This window comes from Gossypium arboreum, chromosome 9 (assembly GCF_025698485.1).
Source record: "Gossypium arboreum isolate Shixiya-1 chromosome 9, ASM2569848v2, whole genome shotgun sequence".
NCBI classification, from domain to species: domain Eukaryota; kingdom Viridiplantae; phylum Streptophyta; class Magnoliopsida; order Malvales; family Malvaceae; genus Gossypium; species Gossypium arboreum.
Genome location: NC_069078.1, coordinates 77,658,824 through 77,684,715, shown reverse-complemented (window position 1 = coordinate 77,684,715; position 25,892 = coordinate 77,658,824). Strand labels below are relative to the sequence as shown.

Sequence of the window (25,892 nt, the reverse complement as noted above, 5' to 3'; positions counted from 1 at the left end):
ATAAAACACAATTTACTATTCCAAAAATCTTTTAAAAACTACATTTGGCTCGTAAATATTAAATAATATAATCTATGAGTTCATTTATTGGATTTGATGGTCTCGAACCACTATTTTCGACATCGTTGAAATTCAGACTATTACAAACCCAAGATCAAATTAGGACTAAATTGTAATGTTTTTAAAATTTCAGATTGACGTCGCGACGTTAAGGGGTTTTTCGTCGCGACGTGACATACTAACTAGTCTGATCCGAACGACCCATGCTCAACGTCGCATCGTGGCATGGCGGCCTAATCTCATTGCGACGACAGACACTCGACGTCATGACGTGACATTCTATTTCTATAATTTTCAAATTAAACTTTAGCATGCACTTATCAAAAAATTACATTACGCAAAATTAAACCACCAATCCAGTCAAAACATGTAATCTCTATGCCTCCAACATAACAAAACACCTTTGACAATGATGTACCAATGCCATGTTATCTATAAGCTAACTAACTAGTATAATTCTTTCCAAACCATTAACATACATACTTATTTAACAAGGTCATTGGCAATTACAACATTTCATGCCATTTCAAACCATATTTGAATTCAATTACACATTGTATTCTATTAACCAAGTTCATACATTAACTTTCTTAACCAAAAGTGTATATAAACATAGTTTTGTACCATATTTGACTCAACCTAAGTACATGTCATACTTGACACCAAAATGAAACTTATACAACCTTTGTTAAGTCAGGGATCGCTTCTGAGATGATGGATCAACTGCTCGAATACAGGGAATATGCAATACTTGAGCACGAAGAAAACAAATCGTATGCCAATCAAATACGCTTAACGGTAATTCTATGATTTAAGGCACATAATGAAAGCTTAAACATATGCATACCTTTCATTTAAACCTATAATCATATCATTCAAGTCATGTGCTATCATTTCCATATAATTTTTCATTAGACAAATTTTGTATCTATTGTTGTCATAGCTACCATTATCTCATAACATACCTAAATTCATTCATGCTTCATAACATCACATAAGCATCCAAAATATACCAAATATGCTATTCATCAATTAGGATACCATTTCTACCAATTAATAGTATAACATCAACATTTATATATATTCAAATTCATACAAGCTCTTTAACTATTTCCAAGCCTATTGTATCTCTTGTTAGCATTTGGCCCCTAGGGCTTGTTTTCGATTCATTTCACATATTATCACATATTGTATCTCAATTTCATTTAACATTTCATATATCATTTAATCACTTCATGTGTTTATAACCCTATTAACCAGACACAAATTCAAAATGGACACGTGGATCTGTCACCCTGGGTTGCTCGACAACGGTGACGCTATACATGTACATATTACCATTCCGAATTATCCGACAATGATGGTTTTCTCAATTTGGTTAATCTGTCACCCCGATTTCCCCAAAATGATGACTTAATGTGAACAATCTACCACCTCAAGTTGCCCGACAACGATGGTTTTCAATTAATAATCTGACCCTATAACATGCCAACTATATCCAACTCAGTCCGAACAGCTAATAGGGTAACCAAATTTTCGATTCATTATATAAATTTCAAATCATATTTAATCATATCTAAATAATCCATCAAATCATCATATAAACAACATATTTCAACTCAATTTCATATCAATTATCACATATTAATCAATTCATACAACTTTATGTTCTATCAATTTAGTCTCTGTCTCGATATTCAATCTAAACCGTAGTAGTTCAATTCAATAATCCAATAATAACTCATATGTACACCATATAATGCTAAATGACATGTACATGCAAAAAAAGAGTGGTTCCCAAATCGTAAAAATACAAACCGAATTTTTGAGCTATTCGTCGACGACTTTCAATTTTTCGTTCCTTCTCGACAGTTCCATGTCAACATTAGCTAAATAAAATCATAAAACATATAATATTATCAAATTATATTCAAATTAGAACCAATCACAAATTTGAACATACTTTACAATTTATTCAATTTAGTCCCTAAATTTGGGACAAACATAAATTTCAATCTAAAGCTTCAGATTGAAATCTGATTTCACAAATAATTATTAGGGACTTTCTATTTCCTATTCCTATTGAAATTTCATGATAATTTTGCATTTTATTCAATTTGGCCCCTAATGTACGAAACTAACAATTAAGCTTTACAATTTAGTCTTTTTTTCTTAATCTAAGCTTAATTTCTAGCAATTTCACACCAATTTCATCTAACTCTTAACAATAGTAACTTTATGAAACTTAATAGTTTCACAAATTAGTACATGGGCTAGCTAAATAAGCTCTCATGACTTCAAATCTACAAAAATTTCAAGAATGGCCAAATGTTTCAAGCCTGGGAGGTTTCTTAGTTTACAATGGTGGTCAGTTTAGATGATGAATAAAGGTGTTATGTTTTCTCTTTCTTTCCACCGAAATCATCCTTTTATACATGGCTTAATGTTTGATTAGTTTTGGTTGATTATGTTTTATTTATAATTAACCTTAATTTCACTTATTTAGTTTAATAAAATCATACCGTCCATTAAGTCTTAATTAAATATGGTCTAATTCCTACTTTAGATCTTTGTTTAATTGCAATTTAAGTCCTCAAGTCACTTTCTAATAAATAAATCTACAACGATTAAAATTTATAATTTAGTCCCTGGGTCCTAATTAACCACAATTTTGACTAAATTGATCATCTAAATTTTAATTCATCTCTATAATGACTTCATAAATATCCTTATTTAATATTTTTGGACTCGATTTACGGAAATAAGATCCCGAAATTGTAATTTTTGATACCACTAAAAATTGGATCGTTACAAATGATCTTCAATGTTTTCAAAAGTACAAATATTTTCTACTTGAAATTATTGAAAAAGCCAATTGAAATGAGCATACCAACACTTTTGAAGTATTGGAGTAATATTGTTATGTCTTTGTGTTTTAGTTTTAAGTAATTTAATGGGCTGATGTTGTATTTGATTGAATTTTTCTATTGGAGTAATGTCTAATGTTGTATCAATTAGACTTTTGCTTTTATATTTAGAAGTATGTTGAGTTAGTTATTGAAAAGTCATATTGTTATCTTATAAAAATCATTATTACATTTTTAATTGAGTTTGAAAATGAACAAGTTTAACCAAGTATGAGTAAGAAAACTCATAATTCACCTTAATTAAGTGAGTTGAGTTTAAGTGTAAAAATATATGTTCAATCGAACTCGAATGGAGTATTGAGCTCCGAATTTGAGCTCGACTTGATTACATCTAGAGTTATCCATGGGTCGGGTCAGGCTAGATGAAGTAAAAATTTAGGCCCATTTTTCTAGGCTCGGGTCCGATCTGACTCGAAAAATGGGCCTAAAATTTTGTTCAAACTCGACCCGAATAAAAATGCTAAAGCCTGAGTTTGACCCAGTCTACTTGTATTAATTTTTTTATGTATTTTTATATAAAAATAAATTTTAAAAAACATAATACATCAAATACACTAAAAACATTAAAATAAATATTTCTCAACAAATGGAGAAAAAATACTTAAATAGCATTAAGATAAGGGCAACTTAGTAAGTAAATATCTCTAAAATAATAGCAAAATTAATAATAAAACAAGAATAATATAATATTCAAACAATAATAACAAAATTGTAACAAAATAATAGTAAAATAATGGAAAAATTGTGACAAAATGGTAAAAAAAACAACAATTTCTTTTTTTATAAATTTGGGTCAGGCCGAAAAAGCTTACTCAAGACTCGGCCCATTTAAAAAATAGGTCTTTATTTTTTTTACCTATATTTTTACCCAAATATTTTTATTTTTCAATAGACTTTTAAGTCTGGGAAATGTAAGTGTTATTACACCTCTATTTGGGAGGCTTTTGATGGTGTAGACGAAGCTTGCTTTGTTGGTGCCCAGTGAGTTGTATTGGTACCGAATAGTGTAGTAGCTGACTCCAAATGCAGTGCTTAGGTCTGTTTGGAACATGATTTGATTAAACAAGATTGGGTGGCGGAAGTAGTGCACTGTGCATACATGTAGAGAGCGTAATTATGCACCCATCCTCCGGGGAGTTCAAGTTTTCAGCCATTCTCCTCAGCTCATCATGATGAAAGCATCAAACCACTCCTTAATCTATTTTATATAATTTCATCTCTGACATTTAGGATGGCTAATAAGATGTTTAGCCACTGCCCTCTACGTTGTTGGATGTAGATGAGTTGATATGTAACTTACATTAGCTTTGACTTGTAAGAAGGGGGTTGGGATGGGTTGGCATCATTTCCTATTTCTGATTCACAAATGACAAACCAATGCACGTATTCACGGGATATTCCTCAATATCGGCGTCCCTAGTGCTTTCTCACCTGCCCCCCATTCATGCTTTTCCACCGCTTTTATTCTAATTAACCCACAATTTGGAGCCTCTCTTCAATCTATTTTAATCATCAATTATATTCTCATCTTTTTTTTTTCTAAACTAAAATCTAGGTCTATTAATTCGGGTTTACACTTTGCCTACCCTTTCTTCATTTTCTATAATATTAATTTATCCATTAAATTTCATATTTAAAAGATAGATTGCACATATTCAAATGACGATAATTAATGTACGAAAATAATAGGTTATACCTAATCCACTTAATTTAGTTCAATTTTTTAATTGGTAAAGTGTCTTAATTAATATAGATACGATTTATAAATTTATGAAAAATGTCAATATTGTTAGAAATTAATTATACAAATTATATTTAGAGAGTTGGAACCGTCAACCATCATTTTATATGCAAGTTAATTTTATTTTTTATTAATTTAAACATCAAAAAGTAATTATAATTCACTTTTTTTCCTCATTATAAATCACCAACCGCATCTTATTTGGGAAGATAGATTGCCAATTTTCTCTAGTTTGACATTAGTTAACTATATTCTGAGGGTTTTAATAATCGGCCAACATTTCTAACCAATTAATATTACAATCTAGCTTGTGCATAGTTACTAGCTTTATTGACCCATTTTATTCCTACTGTCGACTACCTTTATTGACCATGGAAATGAGTGATTAGTTAGCAACTTAATATATATTTTAATTTACTGTTAGTGTATCAAATATAAAATTATAATTAATTAAATGGAATTATATTTAAAAGGAAATTGGCATTTCAAAGGCCATTGGTATAATTTCTAAAATCTAGTAAACAAAAACTGTTCTTGAAATGTTAGCGACAAAGTTAAAAGGGATATATTATTATTATTTTATAAAATTAACTAATTATAATATTGATATTTCTAATCATATAAAACTTACAATCACATTAAATTATTATATTTACATATTATTGAATAATTAAAATTTCTTTTTTTATGAAAATAAAATAAATACAAACGCAATTAATCTAAGTTTTCAAAGGAAGATCTTTCTTTTCTGTTTTTGGATTTTGGACAATTCTCCACAATTAATCAGTTGATTCTTTTTAATGCAAGTATAAAAACCCTTTTAAAAAATCAATTAAGTTGCACATCTAATTCAATTTTGTCGTTAATAAAAATTTAATTAACATCCTTCTTTAACGATTTTCATTTTGGACTATGTTTATTATTAAAACCAATTAATTGACTAATTAGATTATGACATGTGACAACCCTTGATTTAATATTTTAATTTTTAATGATAAAAAATTATAAAATCTAAAATAATCATAAAAATTGTGAAAAATTATTAAAAACATTAAAAAAATTATTTAAAAAAACTTAAAATTTGTTTAAAACTAATAAAATTATATAAAAAGCATTTATTGCATTATCATTTTAGAAATTAAACCTCTAAATTTAGAATAAACATGTTACATTGAACCAACTATTGAATAATGAGAATAGTTATAAGATTAGTTGAGGTTATTACATGTTGAATCAAATATTCTCGACCTTTCAAAGATAAAACAATAAATACATGACCTTCTCCTTTTATTAATAATTTATTGTTTTTATTTTTTATTTTTTCTAGTTTTTACATACAATATAGTAATTTGGACCTTGAAATTTTGAAAATTATTTGATAAGTATTACATGCTATAAAGTATTTTTCAGATACTTAGATACTTTAAAGCTGAAATTTCCTTGTTCAACTATTGCAAATATTAGTATATGTAAGCATGAAATATTTTGATGAATATTTTTATGACTTTTAATAATTTATTAGATTTTTTATTTTATAAGTTTTGTGATTTTTATCAAATATATAAACTTTATATTTTTTCATGAATCTTTATAATGTTTTATAAATTTTATTAGTTCGTATATATTTTTAATATTTTATAATTTTATTAAAAAAAAAGAAAAGTGACTATCACATACCATCATTTGATTGGTTTGTTAGTTAATTTTAATGGTCAAACATAGTCAAAAATAAAAAATTAATAGCAGGGGTTTACTTGGGTGCAAATTAAGTTAAAGGACATAATTGAATTTTATTTTTCTTAAGGACTGCATAACCCTTTTCTTTTAAGTTACAACAAACAATCAACAATTATTATCATGATTAATTACTATTAACACAAAATTTAATAACTAAATTAACAAATTAATTTATTTGAACATAGTTTATTTATACTGTTATATAAGCTTTTAACTAAATTAGTTTAACGAGTCAATCGGACATCAACTCGGTTAGAAATATTATAGAAATGTCATTTCGTAATTAAAATAAGGAGATTTGAACCAAAGTCAATTTTATTTATAAGACTTTTAATTTACCACTAAACTAAAGTCTTATTTCAATATTTTATACATTTCAATTTTATTATACACACTTTATTACTTCTATCAATTACATATATTAATAATGTATTTGATTAAATTAATGTTATAAGTTAAATTGACACCGATTCATAACACTTTAATAAATAATTTAATCTAATATTTTTATTTTAATATTATAAATATTTCATATATTATTTATTAATTAATTTCAAGCGAATGATAAAATTTTTAGGATGTTAAGTCAAAAGGGTGGTAAAATTGAATTTGTGGTTGCACACATCCTCATACAAAATAATACCCATTTACACATGTGGCAATCATATCTGACAGCTAAATTTCAGGTACCTAATATTTCCCACTTGCACCTCTAAAAAATTAAAATATTATCAAAGCTTGGATGTTAAGTCAAAGTCACCCTTTTAACCCATATTTTATGATATAATAATATGTTTGTTTATTTTATTAATAAAAAGGAAATTTAAAATGACATAATCCCATCACCTTTTGGTCTCCCCTTCACCATCTAGTTCTAGGTTTCTATAAGAGGAAAAAGAAATGGAAAACACCAGCTTTTTTTAAGTTTTATGTTTTTTCTCATATAATATGCATGCATGCATCTTCTCCTTTTTGCTTCTGATATGCATGGATGCATGAGCCTTCTATCACATTATTCCATTAATTTGTGTCTAAATTGATACATACATATATTATACTAATTTTTAAATTAGTTTATTTTTTTAACAAGGGTACTTAAATTATACATCATTATCTAAATTATTCGGTTATTAAAAAATTTCTTAGCCAATAGAAAAAAATTATAACTAAAAGAAATTAAAAAATTAAATATTTTTCCTTAAGCTTAAAAAACACTTATAAACATATTTATCTATTTTATTCTTCACCCAAGAATTTGAGTGACGAAAAATTTAAGAACTCGAAAACTCATCCAAACTCAATTTTCTTTGGACGAAGCCCAAATTCCAGCGAGCTTTCTTTTCCTTTTTAAACCTGAATTTCGATTCTTTTCCCACTCAATTCAAAATCTATTTATTATTTTTCTTAAAAACAACTTTTTTGCCATTTTTTATATACTTTGGATAAAATAGTTAATGTTTAATGAGCTTCTATAATGAAAAACCCCAAATAAATCATAAAATCTAAATACAAAGTAGAAACCACATAAGAAATGTAAGAGGATTGAAAAAAAATTCCCTAACAGTTAAGAAAAAGGAAAATTATTTGATACATTGTCAGTAGATATTTTAGACTCCACAAGTAAAGTAAGAAGTTTGACAAGTATATTATAAGAGTATAGTAAAATATTTAAAAAATATATAAAAAAGACACATGTCAATTTTTTAAAATTGTTTGTGGAATAAAAAGTACACTATTCGTGTACCAAACACTCACCCTAAAAAAAATCTTTAAAAGAGAAGAAAGAATCATGGAGAGGTGGAGAATTTAAAAAAAGTTGAAAAGTTTTAATTTAATTAAAGAAAAATTATTTTGTACACCACTTATAACGTTTTTTAGATTCCACAAGCGAGTTGAAGGTTTACATATTTCCTGTAGGTTATATTTAAAAATTTAAAAAAGGAAGTAAAATTTCTTTTGGATCTAGATTTTGTCATCGAAAACTGGGTTCAAATAAGTTTTTCTACAAGTTCTTGAATTTTCCATTACCAAAATTCTTTGGTGAAGAACAAAAGAAATGAATATGTTTATAAGTTTGTTTGCTTTTTAAAATGCTTAAGGAAATATATTTTTTTGGTGGGGGTTTAGTTAAAAATTGCCAAGCATCACAAAATGATTGGCTAAGATATTTTTTGAACAACTGGGTAATTTGGATAACAGAATATAGCTTACCACTTTGAGCAACAGAGTATGATTTAGGTGCCACTTCTGACTAAAAAAAAAAAAATACAAACTTGAGAAAATGGATATAGTTTAGGTATGATTTTGTGATTTAAGCATTGTTATTATTAAAGGCATATTCATAGTCAACTTTGGATGACTTTTTGAATGAGATTTTGGCATATTCGTGTTGTTTGATTGGCATAAGCTCAAATGACTATCTCTTAACTTTCTACCGTGCTTTGAAATGTATCAAGTTAACATTCAGAGTTCAAGTTATGTTGTTTTTCTAACATGGCATATATGAGGATTGTCATGTGGATGATACATCAACAATTAATTAATTTTCTTAAAATTTTAAAAAATATTTTTATATTTATTTTTAGTTTTTAAAAATAATTTTTATACATTTTTGAATTTTTAAATTTCAAAATAAAAATATTAAATAAAAATTGTAAATGTGCCATTTGTAGTAAATGTGGTGTATGCAATTAGGTATATATGCTGAAAAAAATTATTTGGTAAAATAATTCATTTTTAAAAAAATCTAAGAAAATATGTTGATTTTGGAGAGAGTGTGTGAAAGCGTGTTTCGCTCAACGTATTTTTCCTTCAAGTTGTATTTTCTCACTTTTTAAATATAATTAGTTTCTTTGGTCAAATTAATGATTAAATATTAGTGGTTTTCTTATTAAGTATCAAGTTTGATTCCTCATCCACTCACATTTGTATTTTTTATTTCATATTGTTTTAAATATTTATATGTCAAACATTTATTTTCTCCACATATATTGTGAGTATGATGCTTTCTAATATTATAAAATAAAATAATTATTTAAGATACAATTATTGTATTTATATGTAAAATATTTCAATTATCATTATTGTTTATATTTGAAATATTTCAAATACACATACACAAATATATAATACTAAAATTTACTACACTCATGATATGGATTGAAAAATAATTATTGCACATATAAAAATTATATTTACTAAAAATAATGATATTTTTAATAATTATTTGATTTTATAAATAAAAAGTTACTAATTAAAATGAATTAAAATAAAAATTTTAGAATAATATATTTATTAATTAAAAAAAGCTTGAAATAACATGAAATAAAATTACAAATGTGTTTAGAAAAGAAATGAACTTAAGAATTTATCCAAAGAAGCTAATATGTTAAAAATATTAATTAAAAATAAAAAGAGCTTAAAACAACATGAAAAAAATACAAATATAAGTGGAAAAAGACAAAATCACTCACATTTAACTATCTGACCAAAGAAAATAATTATATTAAAAGGAAAAAATACAACTTAAAGGAACCTATTTCTTTGAAAAAAATTTAAAAATCTATTTAGCTAAATATTTTAATTTTCGGCATATTTCCATGGTTCAGCCATATATGATAAGTTAGGTTGTGTATACTATGAAATATGACCAATGTATATTTTAGGAGTTGTTGAAGTTGGAACCTGAATATTTTTTTTTTTCAAAAATACAATTTATTTTTAGGTTTTTTACTATTTTATTTATTTATAAATTTAAGTTGAAATCAGTGCCGCATGGCATGGTTTATGCGTCAGATTGCCACGTTAATGGCATCACTTACAGGTCGCATGATTATATACAGAATTATACTACGGTGTCCACGTGAATTGAATTTAAACAAAAAAATCTGTTATGAGCGCAATCTTTTCCACTAGCCGCAAAGTGTTCGTTTTTTTAGTTCAACGTGCGTCTGGCTTATTTGACTTAACTTTAATTTAAAAGCAGAGAAAATAATCACAAAATCAGATTTTGTATTTCTATTGTAATAGAAAAAAACAGTTTTTCTTCAACCATGCACTCTATAATCAATCGTAAGCAAAAACAAAGCTTCAAAAAAGTGATTACTTGACTTTCCTACTTGTACATGGCGTCTATGTAATTCATACTTCAAACAGATTTGACTCCATTATTTTCATCTTCAATTCTTTGTCTCTCAGTTTTCATTTCTTTTTTCTGCCAGAAACCAAGGAGAATTCATTCATGTTGTTGATCTTTATTAAGATTTTTATTGTCTTAGTAGCCCGAATCAAGAAGTAAGTGGAACAAAACAATGGCTTCAGCTCTTGCTGGAGATGATCTACTAGCAAGGTCGATGAGCAGCGGAAGGAGCTATCGGAGCTGGACCTCAGCCAGCTTCAGGGAGGTTTGGCAAGCTCCGCCGGAAGCGTTTGGCAGGAGTGGACGTCAAGATGAGGAGGAGGAGGAACTACGTTGGGCGGCTATAGAGAGGTTACCCACGTATGATCGGTTGAGAAAAGGGATGTTGACACAGATTCTTGATAACGACAAAGTGGCTCACCATGAAGTTGATGTAGCTAAGCTTGGAATGCAAGCTAAGAAGCAGTTAATGGCTAGTATGTTGAAAGCTGTTGAAGAAGATAATGAAAACTTCTTGAGAAGATTAAGGGACAGAACCGATAGGTAAGTTAACCAATATACATATGTCGTTTTGGGATATTGATCTTATTTGATTTGATTGATTGGGTTTTGTTTGGTTTAGAGTGGGGATCGAGATTCCAACCATTGAAGTTCGGTTTCAGCATTTGGAAGTTGAAGGAGATACATATGTTGGAAGCAGAGCTCTGCCTACTCTTCTCAATGTTACCTTGAACACCATAGAGGTATCTGTTTTTTCAAAAAAAAAAAAAATTATCAGCTCATACCTTAATCGAATTTGAATCTATTGCACTAGAATTTGATATTTTTATTTGGTTTATTTCGATATCTGTGTTTTTAACTTTTGTTTAAAAAACAGAGCATTCTCGGATTGCTTCGGCTTGCACCATCTAAGAAGAGAAAAAATCAGATACTTAGAGACGTTAGCGGCATAATCAAACCTTCGAGGTTATTTTTTCCCATGAAAATTTATCATGCTGTCGTAGTTTATATAACTTTGTATGAATTATCAATTAATATTTGAATGAAAATTTACAGGATGACTCTGCTTCTAGGTCCTCCAGGAGCTGGAAAAACAACGTTGTTGATGGCACTCGCTGGAAAGCTTGATCGTGATCTAAGGGTGACTTTCGTAATCCTACTTTTTATAAATGGTTTCATCTGAAATATCATATGATCTCCTAAAAATTTCAACTTGGCTTAAACAGTCATCTGGGAAAGTCACTTATTGCGGTCACGAATTGAATGAATTTGTTCCTCAAAGAACATGCGCTTATATTAGTCAACACGATCTTCACTATGGCGAAATGACAGTGAGGGAGACATTGGATTTTTCGGGACGTTGTTTGGGTGTGGGTACCCGATATGAAATGCTTTCGGAGTTGTCCAGGAGAGAGAAGGAAGTTGGAATTAAGCCTGATCCTGAGATTGATGCTTTCATGAAAGCCACAGCAGTTGCGGGCCAAGAAACAAGCTTGGTCACCGATTATATTCTAAAGGTTATTATTCCTCTTAGTTTATCGCTTAGACAGACAAATTAAAAAGTAGTATTTGACTCTTGCAAGAATTTGTAACAGATACTTGGATTGGATATTTGTGCGGATATCATGGTCGGAGATGATATGCGTCGGGGTATTTCCGGTGGGCAAAAGAAGCGTGTCACCACAGGTATATTTTCTCCAACAGCCTTTTTGTCTATCACCGTGGCATTTTTAGTCTAATGGTTGTTTTCAATTCAACTTCTACTATAGGAGAAATGTTGGTCGGACCAGCAAAGGCTTTATTTATGGATGAAATATCAACAGGATTGGATAGTTCAACTACTTTCCAGATTTGCAAGTTCATGAGACAAATGGTTCATATCATGGATGTAACCATGATCATTTCTCTTCTACAACCAGCGCCGGAGACATTCGATCTATTCGATGACGTTATCGTACTCTCAGAGGGTCAAATTGTCTACCAGGGTCCACGTGAGAGTGTCCTGGATTTCTTCGAATTCATGGGCTTCAAATGTCCTGAAAGAAAAGGAATTGCAGACTTTCTGCAAGAAGTAACATCCAAGAAAGACCAACAACAATACTGGTTCCAAAAGAGCCTACCTTACGGATATGTTTCAGTTTCTGACTTTGTTAATGGCTTCAGTTGCTTCCGCATTGGTCAGCAACTTTCAATGGATCTTAAGGTTCCTTATGACAAAACTAGTACCCACCCTGCTGCTTTAGTTACTAAAAAATATGGAATTTCCAATTGGGAACTGTTCAAGGCGTGCTTTGCAAGGGAATGGCTGCTAATGAAGCGAAACTCGTTCGTGTACATTTTTAAGACTGTCCAAATAACAATCATGTCATTGATTGCCTTGACTGTGTTTCTAAGAACTGAAATGCCAGTTGGATCCTTCGAAAATGGTCAAAAATTCTTTGGGGCCTTGTTTTTCAGTCTAATCAATGTGATGTTCAATGGAACGGCGGAACTTGCAATGACGGTTTTCAGGCTACCAGTGTTCTATAAACAAAGGGACTTCTTGTTTTATCCCGCGTGGGCTTTTGGTTTGCCAATTTGGGTGCTTAGAATCCCACTGTCACTAATGGAATCAGGGATTTGGATTGCTCTAACATACTATACAATTGGCTTTGCTCCAGCTGCTAGCAGGTAAGTTACATTGAAAGCAATTCTTTTGTTTCTATTGATCATCATCTTGTTATTTCAGCCTTTGACTAAACACCATTTTTGGGTATAATCTCCAGGTTTTTCCGACAGTTCTTGGCATTCTTTGGCATCCATCAGATGGCTTTGTCGCTCTTTAGGTTCATTGCTGCAATAGGAAGAACAGAAGTGGTGGCAAACACCTTGGGTACCTTCACCTTGTTATTGGTTTTTGTACTTGGAGGTTTTATCATTGCCAAAAGTAAGTGGTCGTTGACCTCTCTTTGTCGCTATTAACATTTAGCTTCAGTTCAAACATCCTAAGAGTTATTACTTGCAGATGACATTGAGCCATGGATGATCTGGGGCTACTATGTTTCTCCTATGATGTATGGACAAAATGCCATCGTCATGAATGAATTCCTTGATGAAAGATGGAGTGCGGTAAGATCTTCAAAATCTTATGCATTTAGTTATATAAACCTGGGTTAGCCATTCATAAATCATTGTCTTACACATAATGGATGCAATGCCAGAACAATACAGACCCCAGAATTGATGCACCAACAGTGGGTAAAGTTCTTCTTAAGACCAGAGGCTTCTTCACCGAAGAATATTGGTTTTGGATTTGTGTTGGAGCACTCTTCGCATTCTCCCTTGTCTTCAACATTTTATTTATTGGAGCTTTGACTTTCCTGAATCGTAAGTGACATTCTTAATTTCATTTTGACTACATTTACAACTTACATTTGAGTGGGTTTGAATAAATTCTCAATGTGGGTTTTCAGCTCTGGGTGGTTCCAAAGCAGTAGTTGTCAATGAAGATGAAAAGAAGACTAAAAACCCATACTCGGGTGGAAGAATACCGGAAGGTGATTGAAATGCTTTTGAGCTTTGAGTTCTTTTTTCCCCATCTGTTTAGAAGTGTATAACTTTTCTGAATGATTTACAGGTATTCATATGAAAGCAAGAAACTCTTCGAACAATCCTAGAAAAGGCATGGTTTTGCCTTTCCAACCCCTTTCGCTTGCGTTCAACCATGTTAACTACTATGTTGATATGCCTGCTGTAAGTTACTTACATGTTATCTGAGAGAGACATTGAAAACTTTATAAGCTGACATTTTGTTCATGATATTTTTGGTTTAATCATGGTTTCTTTACCAGGAAATGAAGACTCAAGGCATAGAAGTAGATCGCCTTCAGCTGCTTCGAGATGTTAGTGGTGCTTTCAGACCAGGAATATTGACAGCGTTAGTGGGTGTGAGTGGTGCTGGAAAGACAACCCTGATGGATGTTTTAGCAGGGAGGAAAACAGGCGGATACATTAAGGGACATATCAGTATCTCAGGTTACACCAAGAACCAAGCAACCTTTGCTCGTGTCAGCGGTTACTGTGAACAAAATGACATTCACTCCCCACATGTCACCGTTTACGAATCACTCTTGTACTCAGCTTGGCTCCGTCTTGCTTCCGACACAGATACCAGCACTAGAAAGGTTTGTAAAAACATCTGTAAAGATCACTTGTTCTGGAATCATATACAGAGTTCCTATTGTAAAACTATGTTTGGAATTTATCGTTGAATAGATGTTTGTTGAGGAAGTTATGGAGTTGGTCGAGCTCAAACCACTAAGGAATGCTTTAGTTGGTCTTCCTGGAATTGAAGGCCTTTCAACTGAACAAAGGAAAAGGTTGACAATAGCCGTAGAGTTGGTTGCTAATCCTTCTATCATCTTCATGGATGAGCCAACTTCAGGGCTTGATGCCCGGGCTGCAGCCATCGTTATGCGAACAGTGAGAAACACTGTGGACACAGGGAGGACTGTTGTCTGCACAATTCATCAGCCTAGTATTGACATATTTGAAGCATTTGATGAGGTGAAGAACTTGATGCACTCATTTCTTTTTCGGGAACTTCGCCACTTTTCTGTTGTTTTTTTTATTTCTATTGCCTGCTTTTCATTGAACTTAGTATTATGCTTGTTGCAGTTGTTGTTAATGAAAAGAGGAGGGCAAGTCATTTATTCTGGACCTCTTGGTCGCCATTCTCACAAGCTTATAGAATATTTTGAGGTGAAACTTATTATTAGGTAACTCAATGACAAAGTTGAGCAACATAAGCTAGTTCTAAAATTGCATCTTCGAGTGCAGGCCGTCCAAGGGGTTCCGAAGATCAGAGATGGATACAATCCGGCGACATGGATGCTTGAAGTCAGTGCTCCATCTGTCGAGGCTCAATTGGATGTGGATTTTGCTGATATTTACGCCAATTCATCACTTTATCGGTATGTTCAAATGCAATGCCAAAGACCAGGCAATTTTTCTCCCCTTAGACTGGCCGATCATTGAGCTCAATTTCTTCATTTTACAAACATTCAGGATGAACCAAGAACTTATCAAAGAGCTGAGTGCACCAGCACCTGGCACCAAGGATCTCTTCTTCCCAACACAATATTCTCAGCCATTCCTCACCCAATGCAAGGCTTGCTTTTGGAAACAACACTGGTCTTACTGGAGGAACCCTCAATACAATGCCATCAGGTTTTTTATGACAACAGTTATCGGCATCTTATTTGGTATTATCTTCTGGAACAAAGGACAACGGATGTAAGCATTATTTTTTATCATGGAAACAATGTATTTCTGCAAAGGGTGATGGAAAATTTAGGGATTAACCAAAACTATTGTGATAACTAGATCAAGACAACAAGATCTGATGAATCTTCTCGGAGCAATGTATTCAGCCGTGCTTTTCCTCGGAGCAACCAATGCTGCTGCTGTTCAATCTGTTGTTGCAATAGAGAGAACAGTCTTCTACCGGGAAAGAGCAGCTGGAATGTATTCTGAATTGCCTTATGCATTCGCTCAGGTAAACATTGTTCAGTCTTGTACAAACGAAATTGATTGGTTTTCAGGACATTACCATTGAATGGGGGACTTAAGAACTATCCTTTATTTCCTGCAGGTGGCAATAGAGATAATCTATACTGCAATTCAAACTCTCATTTATACATTACTTATTTACTCGATGATAGGATTTGAGTGGACGCCTGTGAAATTCTTATGGTTCTACTACTACATATTAACATGCTTTATCTACTTCACCTTGTATGGAATGATGGTCGTCGCTCTAACTCCTGGTCATCAAATTGCCGCCATTGTCATGTCATTCTTCCTAAGTTTTTGGAACTTGTTCTCTGGTTTTCTCATTCCTAGGACTGTAAGTCATTTAAAAGCCATTAACTAACTACCCTTCTCCGCTTGAGGGGGAAAGATGTGCTAAAAATTGCTTATTATTCATCGCATTGCAGCAAATCCCTATATGGTGGAGGTGGTATTATTGGGCATCTCCAGTGGCTTGGACACTATATGGCCTTGTGACGTCTCAAGTGGGTGACAAGGACGGTCCTCTTGAGGTCCCTGGACGGCAAAATATGACCGTAGAGGGCTTCCTTAAAGAAGATTTGGGTTTTGAATACAGCTTTCTTCCAGCAGTTGCCGTGGCTCATGTTGGATGGTGTCTCCTTTTCTTCTTCGTATTTGCCTATGGTATCAGGTTCCTCAACTACCAAAGGAGATAGATAAGCTTAGAATTTCAAATTCACCAAACCATTACATTGACCAACTCCATTGAAAACAACTTGTAGTTGGTCGGTGGAAACGATAGTTCTATATTCTTTTTACATAAATGCAGCGACAAGATTTTGCTGCTGTTAAGACAGAAATGAAAGGCTAAAAGAACTGCTTCAGAATCAGAAATGGAAGCATCTCCATTTCATCGAAGTGAAAAGTAGCTTTTCTTAATTATCCCCCATTCCACCATTGCTTCAAAACTTATTTTTAAGGAAAAACCTTCAAAGCAACACCGTAACATATATATGTTTGTTAATATGACAGTTAAAGAACACTAAGACATAAAGCCAACATACAGAAAGTGCAAGCAACTTAAATAGGAACGTGTTTTCAGTGTCTAAATTAGTTAAAAGAGTTGAAAGGGGAAGAGAAAAAAATAACATTAACAGTGACTAAATTCAAGTGCTAATATAGCTAATTTCAGAAGTAGAACCCTTGGGCAACTGATGCAGAACACTAGTGGGTGATGAATTAGATGTGGATGATGATCGTAAAGCCTCGGCAAGAGGTCCTCCCATGGAAGCCACCTGGTTCGATGCTGCCCATCCTCCCATGGCCCAGTTCAACGGTGGCTGCTGATGATGCTCCCTTCTGCTGTCGCCATTGCCAGTAGACAGCTTCAACGACACATCCGAGGATGAATTCCCAGGCATAGAAATCGTGAGGCATGGGGCAGAATTCATGGGGCTTGCATTAGTTCCATTATTGTCAGGGTCTTGTAGTGTTCTGGGCCAATCATCAAAAAAATGTCTCAAAATGTGACCATCAGATCTGTCATCGACCTCATTTTGGGCTTCAAAAAGACCCTTAGGTTCAGTTTTGGACTCTGAGGAACTGCCAGACATCAAAGAACGTTTTAGTGCAAAAATCAAGCAAAAAGAACAAAGCAATATAAAGTAAAAAAAAGTAGTTGGGGTCAGCTTGTGCAGAACTTAAATAAAATTGGTCAGATTTTGATCAGGGTCCTACCTTGGACATATCACTACCAAAAAAATATCAACACGGCCCCTACCAAAGATACTTTGGAATCCAAAGTTCCACCAGTTTCATTAAATATGTAAAAGAATCCATATCAATTCAAATTCAGATATAGCTTATTTGGAAAGTGCTTGAAAAGTTTTACGGTAAACCCATACGTCCAACATGCGCGTAACTTCAACAGTCAAAAGGAACATAGAAATATCCCACCCTACCACAACACAATTTTTCTTTATTCACCATTTTCAAAAATAAGTCCTTTTTTTTTTCAAATCCAGTTTAAAAAAAGTATCAATTATGGATAAATTTGTACATCCCTCATCACGATCCACTAAAACACAAATGAATATAGTTTCCCTTGACAATACTACCACCTAAAAGCCATTCAAATTCAGAAGACAAGGCAGCAAGATTTACCCATGATTAAGCTGAAGAAGATCAACGGGAGGGGAAGGCCTAGAAAGGCCAAAATTGTTGGGACCGTTAGCCACCGCTGCCAAGGTTGAAGCGGTCATTGGGGAACTGGCTTTTACGGCGCCACATCCACTACCACCACCGCCGAAACGAGCAGTTACACTGACATGGCTATTATTAGCTTCAGCGGCGGTGCTGCTAGATGTGGGCATTTCCACAGGCTTTCTTGAACGGTTGCGGCCACGGTGCACGTGCCGCTCGCAATACTTCTGTCCGGGCACCACGTCCCTGGAGCACCTCCACTTCTTGCCGTCAGTTCTCCGGCAACGGCCAGGCTCCGGATCCATTGCTGCTCTTCCCCAGTACCCTGATTGCAACACTGATCGCACGTGTACATACTATTCATCAGAACACTTGCATAGACATAATACAAAATTATTTTGTGGACCAATTTTTTTACCCGTTATTCTATGTCATAGCAATTATAATAAATTAATGAAAAAGTGGGCAAGTACAGATTTAATCAATATTCAAAGCAAGGATAGATCACGAATGAGATGAGATCTTAACGAAAATGCAATATTTTAAAACGTAAAGGTGAACAAACCCTAAGGGGGAGTTCAAACTTGACAATCAAATATTTGGAAGGCAGAGAAAATCAAAACATTGATAAGGAGAACCCATGGAGTTAATGTGCATTTAGAGAAATGGAAATAATTAATGATGTAACAGAAGCAAGAAAGATGAAAGAGTGACATACAAGCTGGCTGGTAATGGTGGAGGAAATAGGAGGAAGAGTAAAGAAGGCTTTTCTTGATTGGGTGGAGGAGTTCGGGAGGAACAGCAGCGCCTGCCAACATGTATCTGTAGATCAATGCTTGTAACTCCAGTTCTTGCCACTGAGCCAAGCTGAAATAGCTTCCCATTCCTACTAAAAAGGAAACTCACAACATCAAGGAGCTGGATGAAACCAAGCCACTAAGTTATAAAGTTTCCAAACCGGGGAGGTGGAAATTTTCTGCCAACAAAAGGGTGCCAAGGAATAAAAATCTTACTGCTGTTGGAATCAGGAAGTGGTGCTGACAGGCTGCCGCTGATTTTGCTGTTGGATTCAGATACAAACAAGGGGAGAGCAGATGGTTCAGAGGATGCGTGTTGCTGTTGCTGTTGTGGGTGGTGGTGGTGGTGGTGATGGGCGTCAAGGTCAAGTAGAAGTTTTGGTATCTTTGCAGAAGGTTGTTGCTCTGACTCATGCTGGTTTCTCCATTGCTTCAGATGCAAGTCCATGGAGAGAGAGTGACTGAGAGATAAAGATAAAAGAGTTGCAGTTTAGTTGCTTTTTTGGTTTGGGTTTGGGTTTAGGGTTCTTAATAGACAACTTTGTTTATCTGGTGTTGGGGTATCTGTGAAGAGAAAGTTTGGGTTAAGCTTTTGCAGGCAGTGTAGGTTCCTTCTTTTATATATAAAACTTTGGCAGATAGCATAGATCCTTAGGAAAGAGAGTGATATAGAATAGGGAAAAAAAAAAAGAGAAACTATGTTCTGACATGAAACCTGCAAAGTTTGCTAATGACCCAGTGGAGAACCCTTGGGACACTTGAGAAGAAAAAATAAAAGACTGTCAGACAAGACAGTTGAGAACCCGAAAAAGTAAAGAAACCCTCAAAAAATTTATTAAAATATCTATAATAATAAATCCTATTGAGAGAGAAAGGAGAGAAGCTTATTAACCTGCAGTCTTTTCCGCGTCTGCACATTGCATTGGAAATACCACTTTTTCTTTAAGCTCCTCTTTGAGAGACCAGTGGGGAAGGAAGACTCCATCCATTTAAGATAGTGCGGTGGAACTCATTTCAACACACACACAATCACATCAAAACATAAACAGCAATAGCTGCTGAGATATTATTAGTCTGACTGACAGAGGTAAATTTCGGTTTAATTTAATCTTGTCTTAACTTTTTCTATTTTAAGCGTAATTACATTCTTAAACCAGGGACGGTTTGAATATTAAAATGAGTGGATATAATATATTTTAGGATTTTGATGGAGCCGACAGAGGCCGACCTCAGGCTTTTCTGGTTTGTCTTTCCAGTCAAGATGTGTCTTATTCTGCAGATATGCTTTAACTTAACTTGAAGATTACCCTGCATTTACACCCTCCATCAAGCCACCCCCCAACTAAAAATTCCATGTCTTTTCCCAAGACAACAATAAAAAGAAAACATGTTTATATGTGTTCTTCTTCTTCGTATTCAAGTACATATATAGGAGAAACTATAAATTTGAATGTATCAAATACTATTTATGTGAACACCTATATTGTTTAAAACATACGCTTACTTTTCATACATGAAGTGAAAGAAAGGCATAACACACTACGAATAGTTTTACATAAGAAGATAAATGAATAGTTACATAAATTTTATTATTTGTAAGAAGAAGAAGAAAAAAACAATCTTGGATCAACTGCACTCACCATGTACGGATCTCGAAAGGGAATCCTACAACTACGACCAAAATCCACGTCACTTATTTCGTCTTCACTCGAACAACTTAAAAGAACAGTGGCAAATGAAAAAAAAATTACAAGGGTCACATGTCTGAAGCAGGAAATACGTCAGTGACTGACACAAAATGGCAGGAACGATGTCAGAAAACACAAAGACAAAAGTAGAGCTGCTCACGTGGGACCCTCTTCCTTTTTCAACCTTTTTCTGTAGGATAAAGTAAGGCACGCCGGCACGCCATCCCCCCCCCCCAAACCCCTCACGTGCCTTCACGTGCCTTCCTCTTTCTCACCATTTCCATTTCCTTGAAAAAAAAAAAAAAGCTAATAATAAGAAGGTGCTTCGATCTCTCGAGTTTAGAAAATACGAGGATCATTCATCGCTTATATTCAAATCTACAACATATTACTAGTGGGTTTATATTTACAAATTCAATCATCAACAAAAATAAATTATTAATATTTACCATGTATAAATAACAACTAATTTTGCGTATTTTATATGAACTTATTTATAAATCAGATTACTCGTTCAACCTTAAAATTTTATTTAAAATTTAAAAATTTAGACTAAAATATTAAACTCGTTTAAAATATGAAGTTAAGTTTAAACTCAAATTTTTAAAGCCTAAGCTAATTCTATTTTATATATAATGTAATTTTATAATACATAAAATTAAATTTACAGTAATACATAATATTATTATAATATAAACATTAAAAATTAAGATTATTATATACAAAATTATAATAAATAAAATTATTAAATATTAAATTAATATAAATATAAATATATTTTTAACATTTTAAAAAATAATATGATAGGATCGAAAATAGGTTTCAATTAGCCTTTTACAAATATGAGTGAGCCTAGGTAAAATTTTAAGCACATATTTCGTACCGATGAGAGCTGAGAGCTTATGCAAACATAAAATATGTTAATATTATATTTAGGCCAGACTTAAACTTAACCCAGCTTGGCCCATGAACACCTTTAATTATATATTTGCATGCTAAAAGTTAATTTGTTCAACGATTGAGTTATTCATTTAAATTTAAAAGGGTGTACAAAATTTGATAAGGACAAAAACACTAAATAAAAAAAAACGCTTTGACAAAGAAAATTAAACTAATTTCAAACATGAGTTAGGTTCAGCTCAAACATTTTAAACTCAAGCTTAATCCAATCTAACTCATTTTTTAATTTTATAATATACTATTTTATTTTATTTTTAATTAATGTCATTAATTAGTATATAGGTAGTGAAAATTTTTAACTCAACAAGCGGGATTGAGATTTTACATATGTCATATTAATTCAATTATTTTTTAAATACAACTTAAGTACACATGACAAAATTTCAACTCCGTGTGTAAAGTTAAAAATTTTCATCACTTGTATACCAAATAATATCTTTTTGTATATGTTATAATTAAGTGACCTGAATGCTTATTTAAATAAAATAAGAGAAGAATCCATATAGAATTACACTTCTTTTATTTTATTTTAGAATAAGGTGTCGAGACCATTTTCAAATCGAGTTTTGGAAAATGGGAATCGATTTTAAAAAACGAAAACGGGAGTCGCCACCAATCTTTTTAGGTATGATTGGATCACCTTATAAAATGTTTTGTTTTAAAACATTAATTTTGGTCTACGAAAGTCGAGAAAACGGATTCGGGAGTCGGTTACGTATGAGGAAGGGTCAGCACCCTCATAACGCCCAAAAATTGGTACCTAATTGGTTATCAAATGTCTTTAATGTCGGAAATTTGAAAAATTTTAAGATGTAATCCTCTTTAAAATACTTTGATTTTGAAAATTTGGGTTCACTCATATCAAAACATTGACACTAAGTTAACCTTTTGGAAATCCCTATCTCGAAACAACAAATCGCCACATCCAATGAGTTAGGACACAACGCTTTGAAATTTCAAGATAATTGCTTACATTTTGAAAACCTTTAAAAACTTAGAAGGATACTTGACTATTCGAACTTAACGAGAAAAGTTGCAACCCAATAAGTTAGGGCATTACTTTTTCGAAATTTCCAAACACCAAGCATTGCCTTTATATTTTTTTGAAAATTTTGGAGCCTTGTCTTTTTTGAATCTGATGCATGAGGGATTATTTTGTATCATAAATCATAAATAATACATGCATTTAAACAAAATGATGGCAATGATATAAAAATCATGCATCAGATTCATACATATACATATAAAGCAAATATTAATGATATGCATACAAAGATATATATAGCATGAATCGAGAATGAATAAGCAAAATATACAAATATATAAAATAATAATTAAGTGATGCATGATATAAAAAACAATAATCAAATAATGTATGATATACAAATAGAAGAAATATAATATCAATCCATGTGTCTACAAAATATAACATATAATAATAATAATAATAATAATAATAATAACATTTAACACATATATGTTACATGCAATATAAAAATCTACAAAAGAATTAATAAAAATGATTGATTACTGACAACAAATGCATATAATTAACAATAAGATATTTCATAACAATTTTAAAATAGTATTTAATATATAATATATAATAACAAGAATATTTACAAAAGAATAATAATTATATGGTAATATATTGGCTTGAAAGTACGTAAGAGAATTAAGTAATATAAATTTAAAATGAAATAATATATATAATAAATAATTAATTAATTAATAATGAAATGTATATATAATATGAGTTAAAAATATAATTTAATAATAACAATTTACAAATTTAAAATAATATATATAATTTAAACATAAATAATATAATTGGTAATATGTAACATACATAATATATATATATAAATAATAATAAGCAACATACAAGTAAAACATAATAAATATTATATAATAAAATATATGGGAAATAATATAATAAATATAGCATGTAATAATGAAAATTTATATGTAAAAATAATATGTATATATAATATATGTAAAAATATAATAATATATATATAAAAATAATAATTATGAGAGAATTAATATATAATAAACAATCATAATACATATAAAAAATAACACTTATAAAATAATTTTATGGAAGTAAAATCAAAATAAAACAAATAATAAAATATATATAGAATAATAAAATAAGTATAGGACTAAATTTAGAGTTTAGCAAAATTAATGGGCGAATTTTGAAAGGAATAAAACTGAAATAAGGTCCTATTTAAAACGTACGCAAAATTAGAGCGACTCACTGGACAAATTGCCCTATTCCCAAAACGGTGACGTTTTCCAGAATATAATTTAATAGCCATAAGGACTAAATTAAAACAAAAAAAAAATAATGGGCCAAATTATAAAATAAAATAAAATTTGATTGTAAGTACAAAAGGGATAGAAGGATCGATTGGGTAACTAACCCAATTCTCAAAAATGCGCGGATCCTCCCCGGGTAATCGGGTCAACGCGCGGATCCTTGGGTCACAAAACGATGCCGTTTTGTCAAGGCTATATAAGCCAGATTATTAGCCTTAAAATCATTAGAAACCGGTTTAAAAAAAATTAAGAATTCTCTCTGAAAGGGAGAGAGGAGGGAGCTCCGGGCTCTGGCCTCTGTTGGCCACACACCGGTCACGCGCCCATGCGCCACCCTAAGGACCACCGTACACGGTGGCTAGGGTTTAAAAACCCTTCCTTTCACTCGTTGTTCGCCAGGTAACTTCCTTCCTTTTGTTTTTGTAATCTATATTTTTGCTAAAACAGTTTATATCCATGTATATGTTACAGAAATAGTAAAAAAATACACGGTTAAATCACCTTTTCTGAAACTGTTTGTATCTTTCTGAATAAGTATCTGTAAGTATGTATTTCTATGCTCTTTAAAAAAACCGGTCCTTTTACAATGGTTTGATTTGGGCTTTTATAGCCACTGTTTATTACAAAAATTTAGGAAATAAATCTTTTTATATCTTTCCATATTTGCTTTGCTTGCTGCTGTGGTTCTTTCCCTCTTTTGCAGATGCTTGCGGAAAATCCGGCGATGGAAGGGTTGCTGGCGTTGATGGAGGCCTGCAGTTTGGTACTGGTGTCGGTGGGGTGCTAATTACGGAGGCAGATCCCTGAATGGTGGCCTTGATTGGGGAGCTGAACAGACGCTCCCCGAACCTTTCAGAAGCAGTTGCGACGCGAGGGAGAGAGCTAGGGTTAGAAACCCTAGCTGATGATTTTAGGTTTTGGGCCTCTGAGAGTTTGGGTCAATTGGGCCCCTTTTTAATTGAGTCTGCTGGGTAGTATTGGGCCTCGGGTGTAATGGGTTTGTTTGGATTGCAACTGTTAGGGCTATTTGGATGTATATTTGGACTCTTGTAAGCTGGACTTTATGGACTGTCAAATAATAATTATTCATTTGGTTTATTTAAGCCCGGTCATATTTGGGCTCTTACAGCTGCCCCTCTTTGCTTATTGCTGTGTAACAAGAATCAAGCAAAGACTCATAGAAAGACCAAATTTGACCAGCCCTATTGTAACGCCCCCTTTACCCGAGACCGTCGCCGGAGTCGAGCACGAGGCATTACTAAACTTATTTGAGCACTTAAACAAATTCAAACAATTTATATCACACTTTCCAGACAAGCTGTCCAACTGCGTTATAGATGCAAAAAAAAATCATATCTCGAGTTACAAAACTCAAAATCTAAATCCGTAAATTTTCCCCAAATCTAGGCTCATATATCTACTTACTAATTTTTTTCTAGAATTTTTGGTTGGGCCAATTAGTACAGTTTATTAGTTGAAGTCTCCCCTGTTTCAGGGTTCGGCTGCTCGACCCTGTTCACTACTGAACCAAATTTCTCCATGTACAGAATTCAAATAACCAAGACGTTTATTTCTATTAAAAATAGACTCAATAAGGAATCCATACATATATAGTATGACTCCTAATTAATTTTTTATAATTTTTAATGATTTTTACAAATCAGAACAGGGGAGTTCAAAATCACTCTGACCTTGTCTCACAAAAATTCAAATATCTCCTGATATGAAAGCCTTTTGCTTACACCGTTTCTTCTATGTGAAACTAGATTCAATAAGATTTAATTT

General features: G+C 32.2%; 2 protein-coding genes across 3 annotated transcripts; one reads left to right on the top strand and one right to left on the bottom strand.

Annotated features, from left to right (window-relative positions):
* The first annotated feature begins 10,335 nt into the window (after positions 1–10,335).
* LOC108457366 (pleiotropic drug resistance protein 2-like) lies at positions 10,336–17,000 on the top strand. Its single transcript, XM_053019113.1, has 21 exons — positions 10,336–10,600; positions 10,686–11,146; positions 11,226–11,346; positions 11,481–11,569; positions 11,660–11,744; positions 11,830–12,120; positions 12,199–12,289; positions 12,373–13,273; positions 13,369–13,529; positions 13,608–13,711; positions 13,804–13,969; positions 14,056–14,139; positions 14,220–14,335; positions 14,434–14,766; positions 14,858–15,148; positions 15,260–15,343; positions 15,422–15,555; positions 15,650–15,877; positions 15,968–16,139; positions 16,236–16,490; positions 16,582–17,000. Exons 2-21 carry the CDS (start codon positions 10,776–10,778, stop codon positions 16,849–16,851), a joined length of 4,347 nt encoding a protein of 1,448 aa, XP_052875073.1. The 5' UTR covers positions 10,336–10,600; positions 10,686–10,775; the 3' UTR covers positions 16,852–17,000.
* A 215-nt stretch (positions 17,001–17,215) lies between these two features.
* LOC108457367 (growth-regulating factor 3-like) lies at positions 17,216–20,176 on the bottom strand. 2 transcript variants are annotated; one of them, XM_017756385.2, is made up of 5 exons: positions 20,027–20,176; positions 19,351–19,891; positions 19,056–19,226; positions 18,299–18,674; positions 17,216–17,737 (listed from the first exon to the last, which is right to left on the bottom strand). In XM_017756385.2, the coding sequence occupies exons 2-5, from the start codon at positions 19,580–19,582 to the stop codon at positions 17,302–17,304; spliced, it is 1,215 nt and encodes a 404-aa protein (XP_017611874.1). In that variant the 5' UTR covers positions 19,583–19,891; positions 20,027–20,176; the 3' UTR covers positions 17,216–17,301. The 2 variants fall into 2 exon arrangements, with proteins under 2 accessions (XP_017611874.1, XP_017611875.1); XM_017756386.2 differs by having other exon boundaries at positions 19,056–19,223.
* Positions 20,177–25,892: the final 5,716 nt, after the last annotated feature.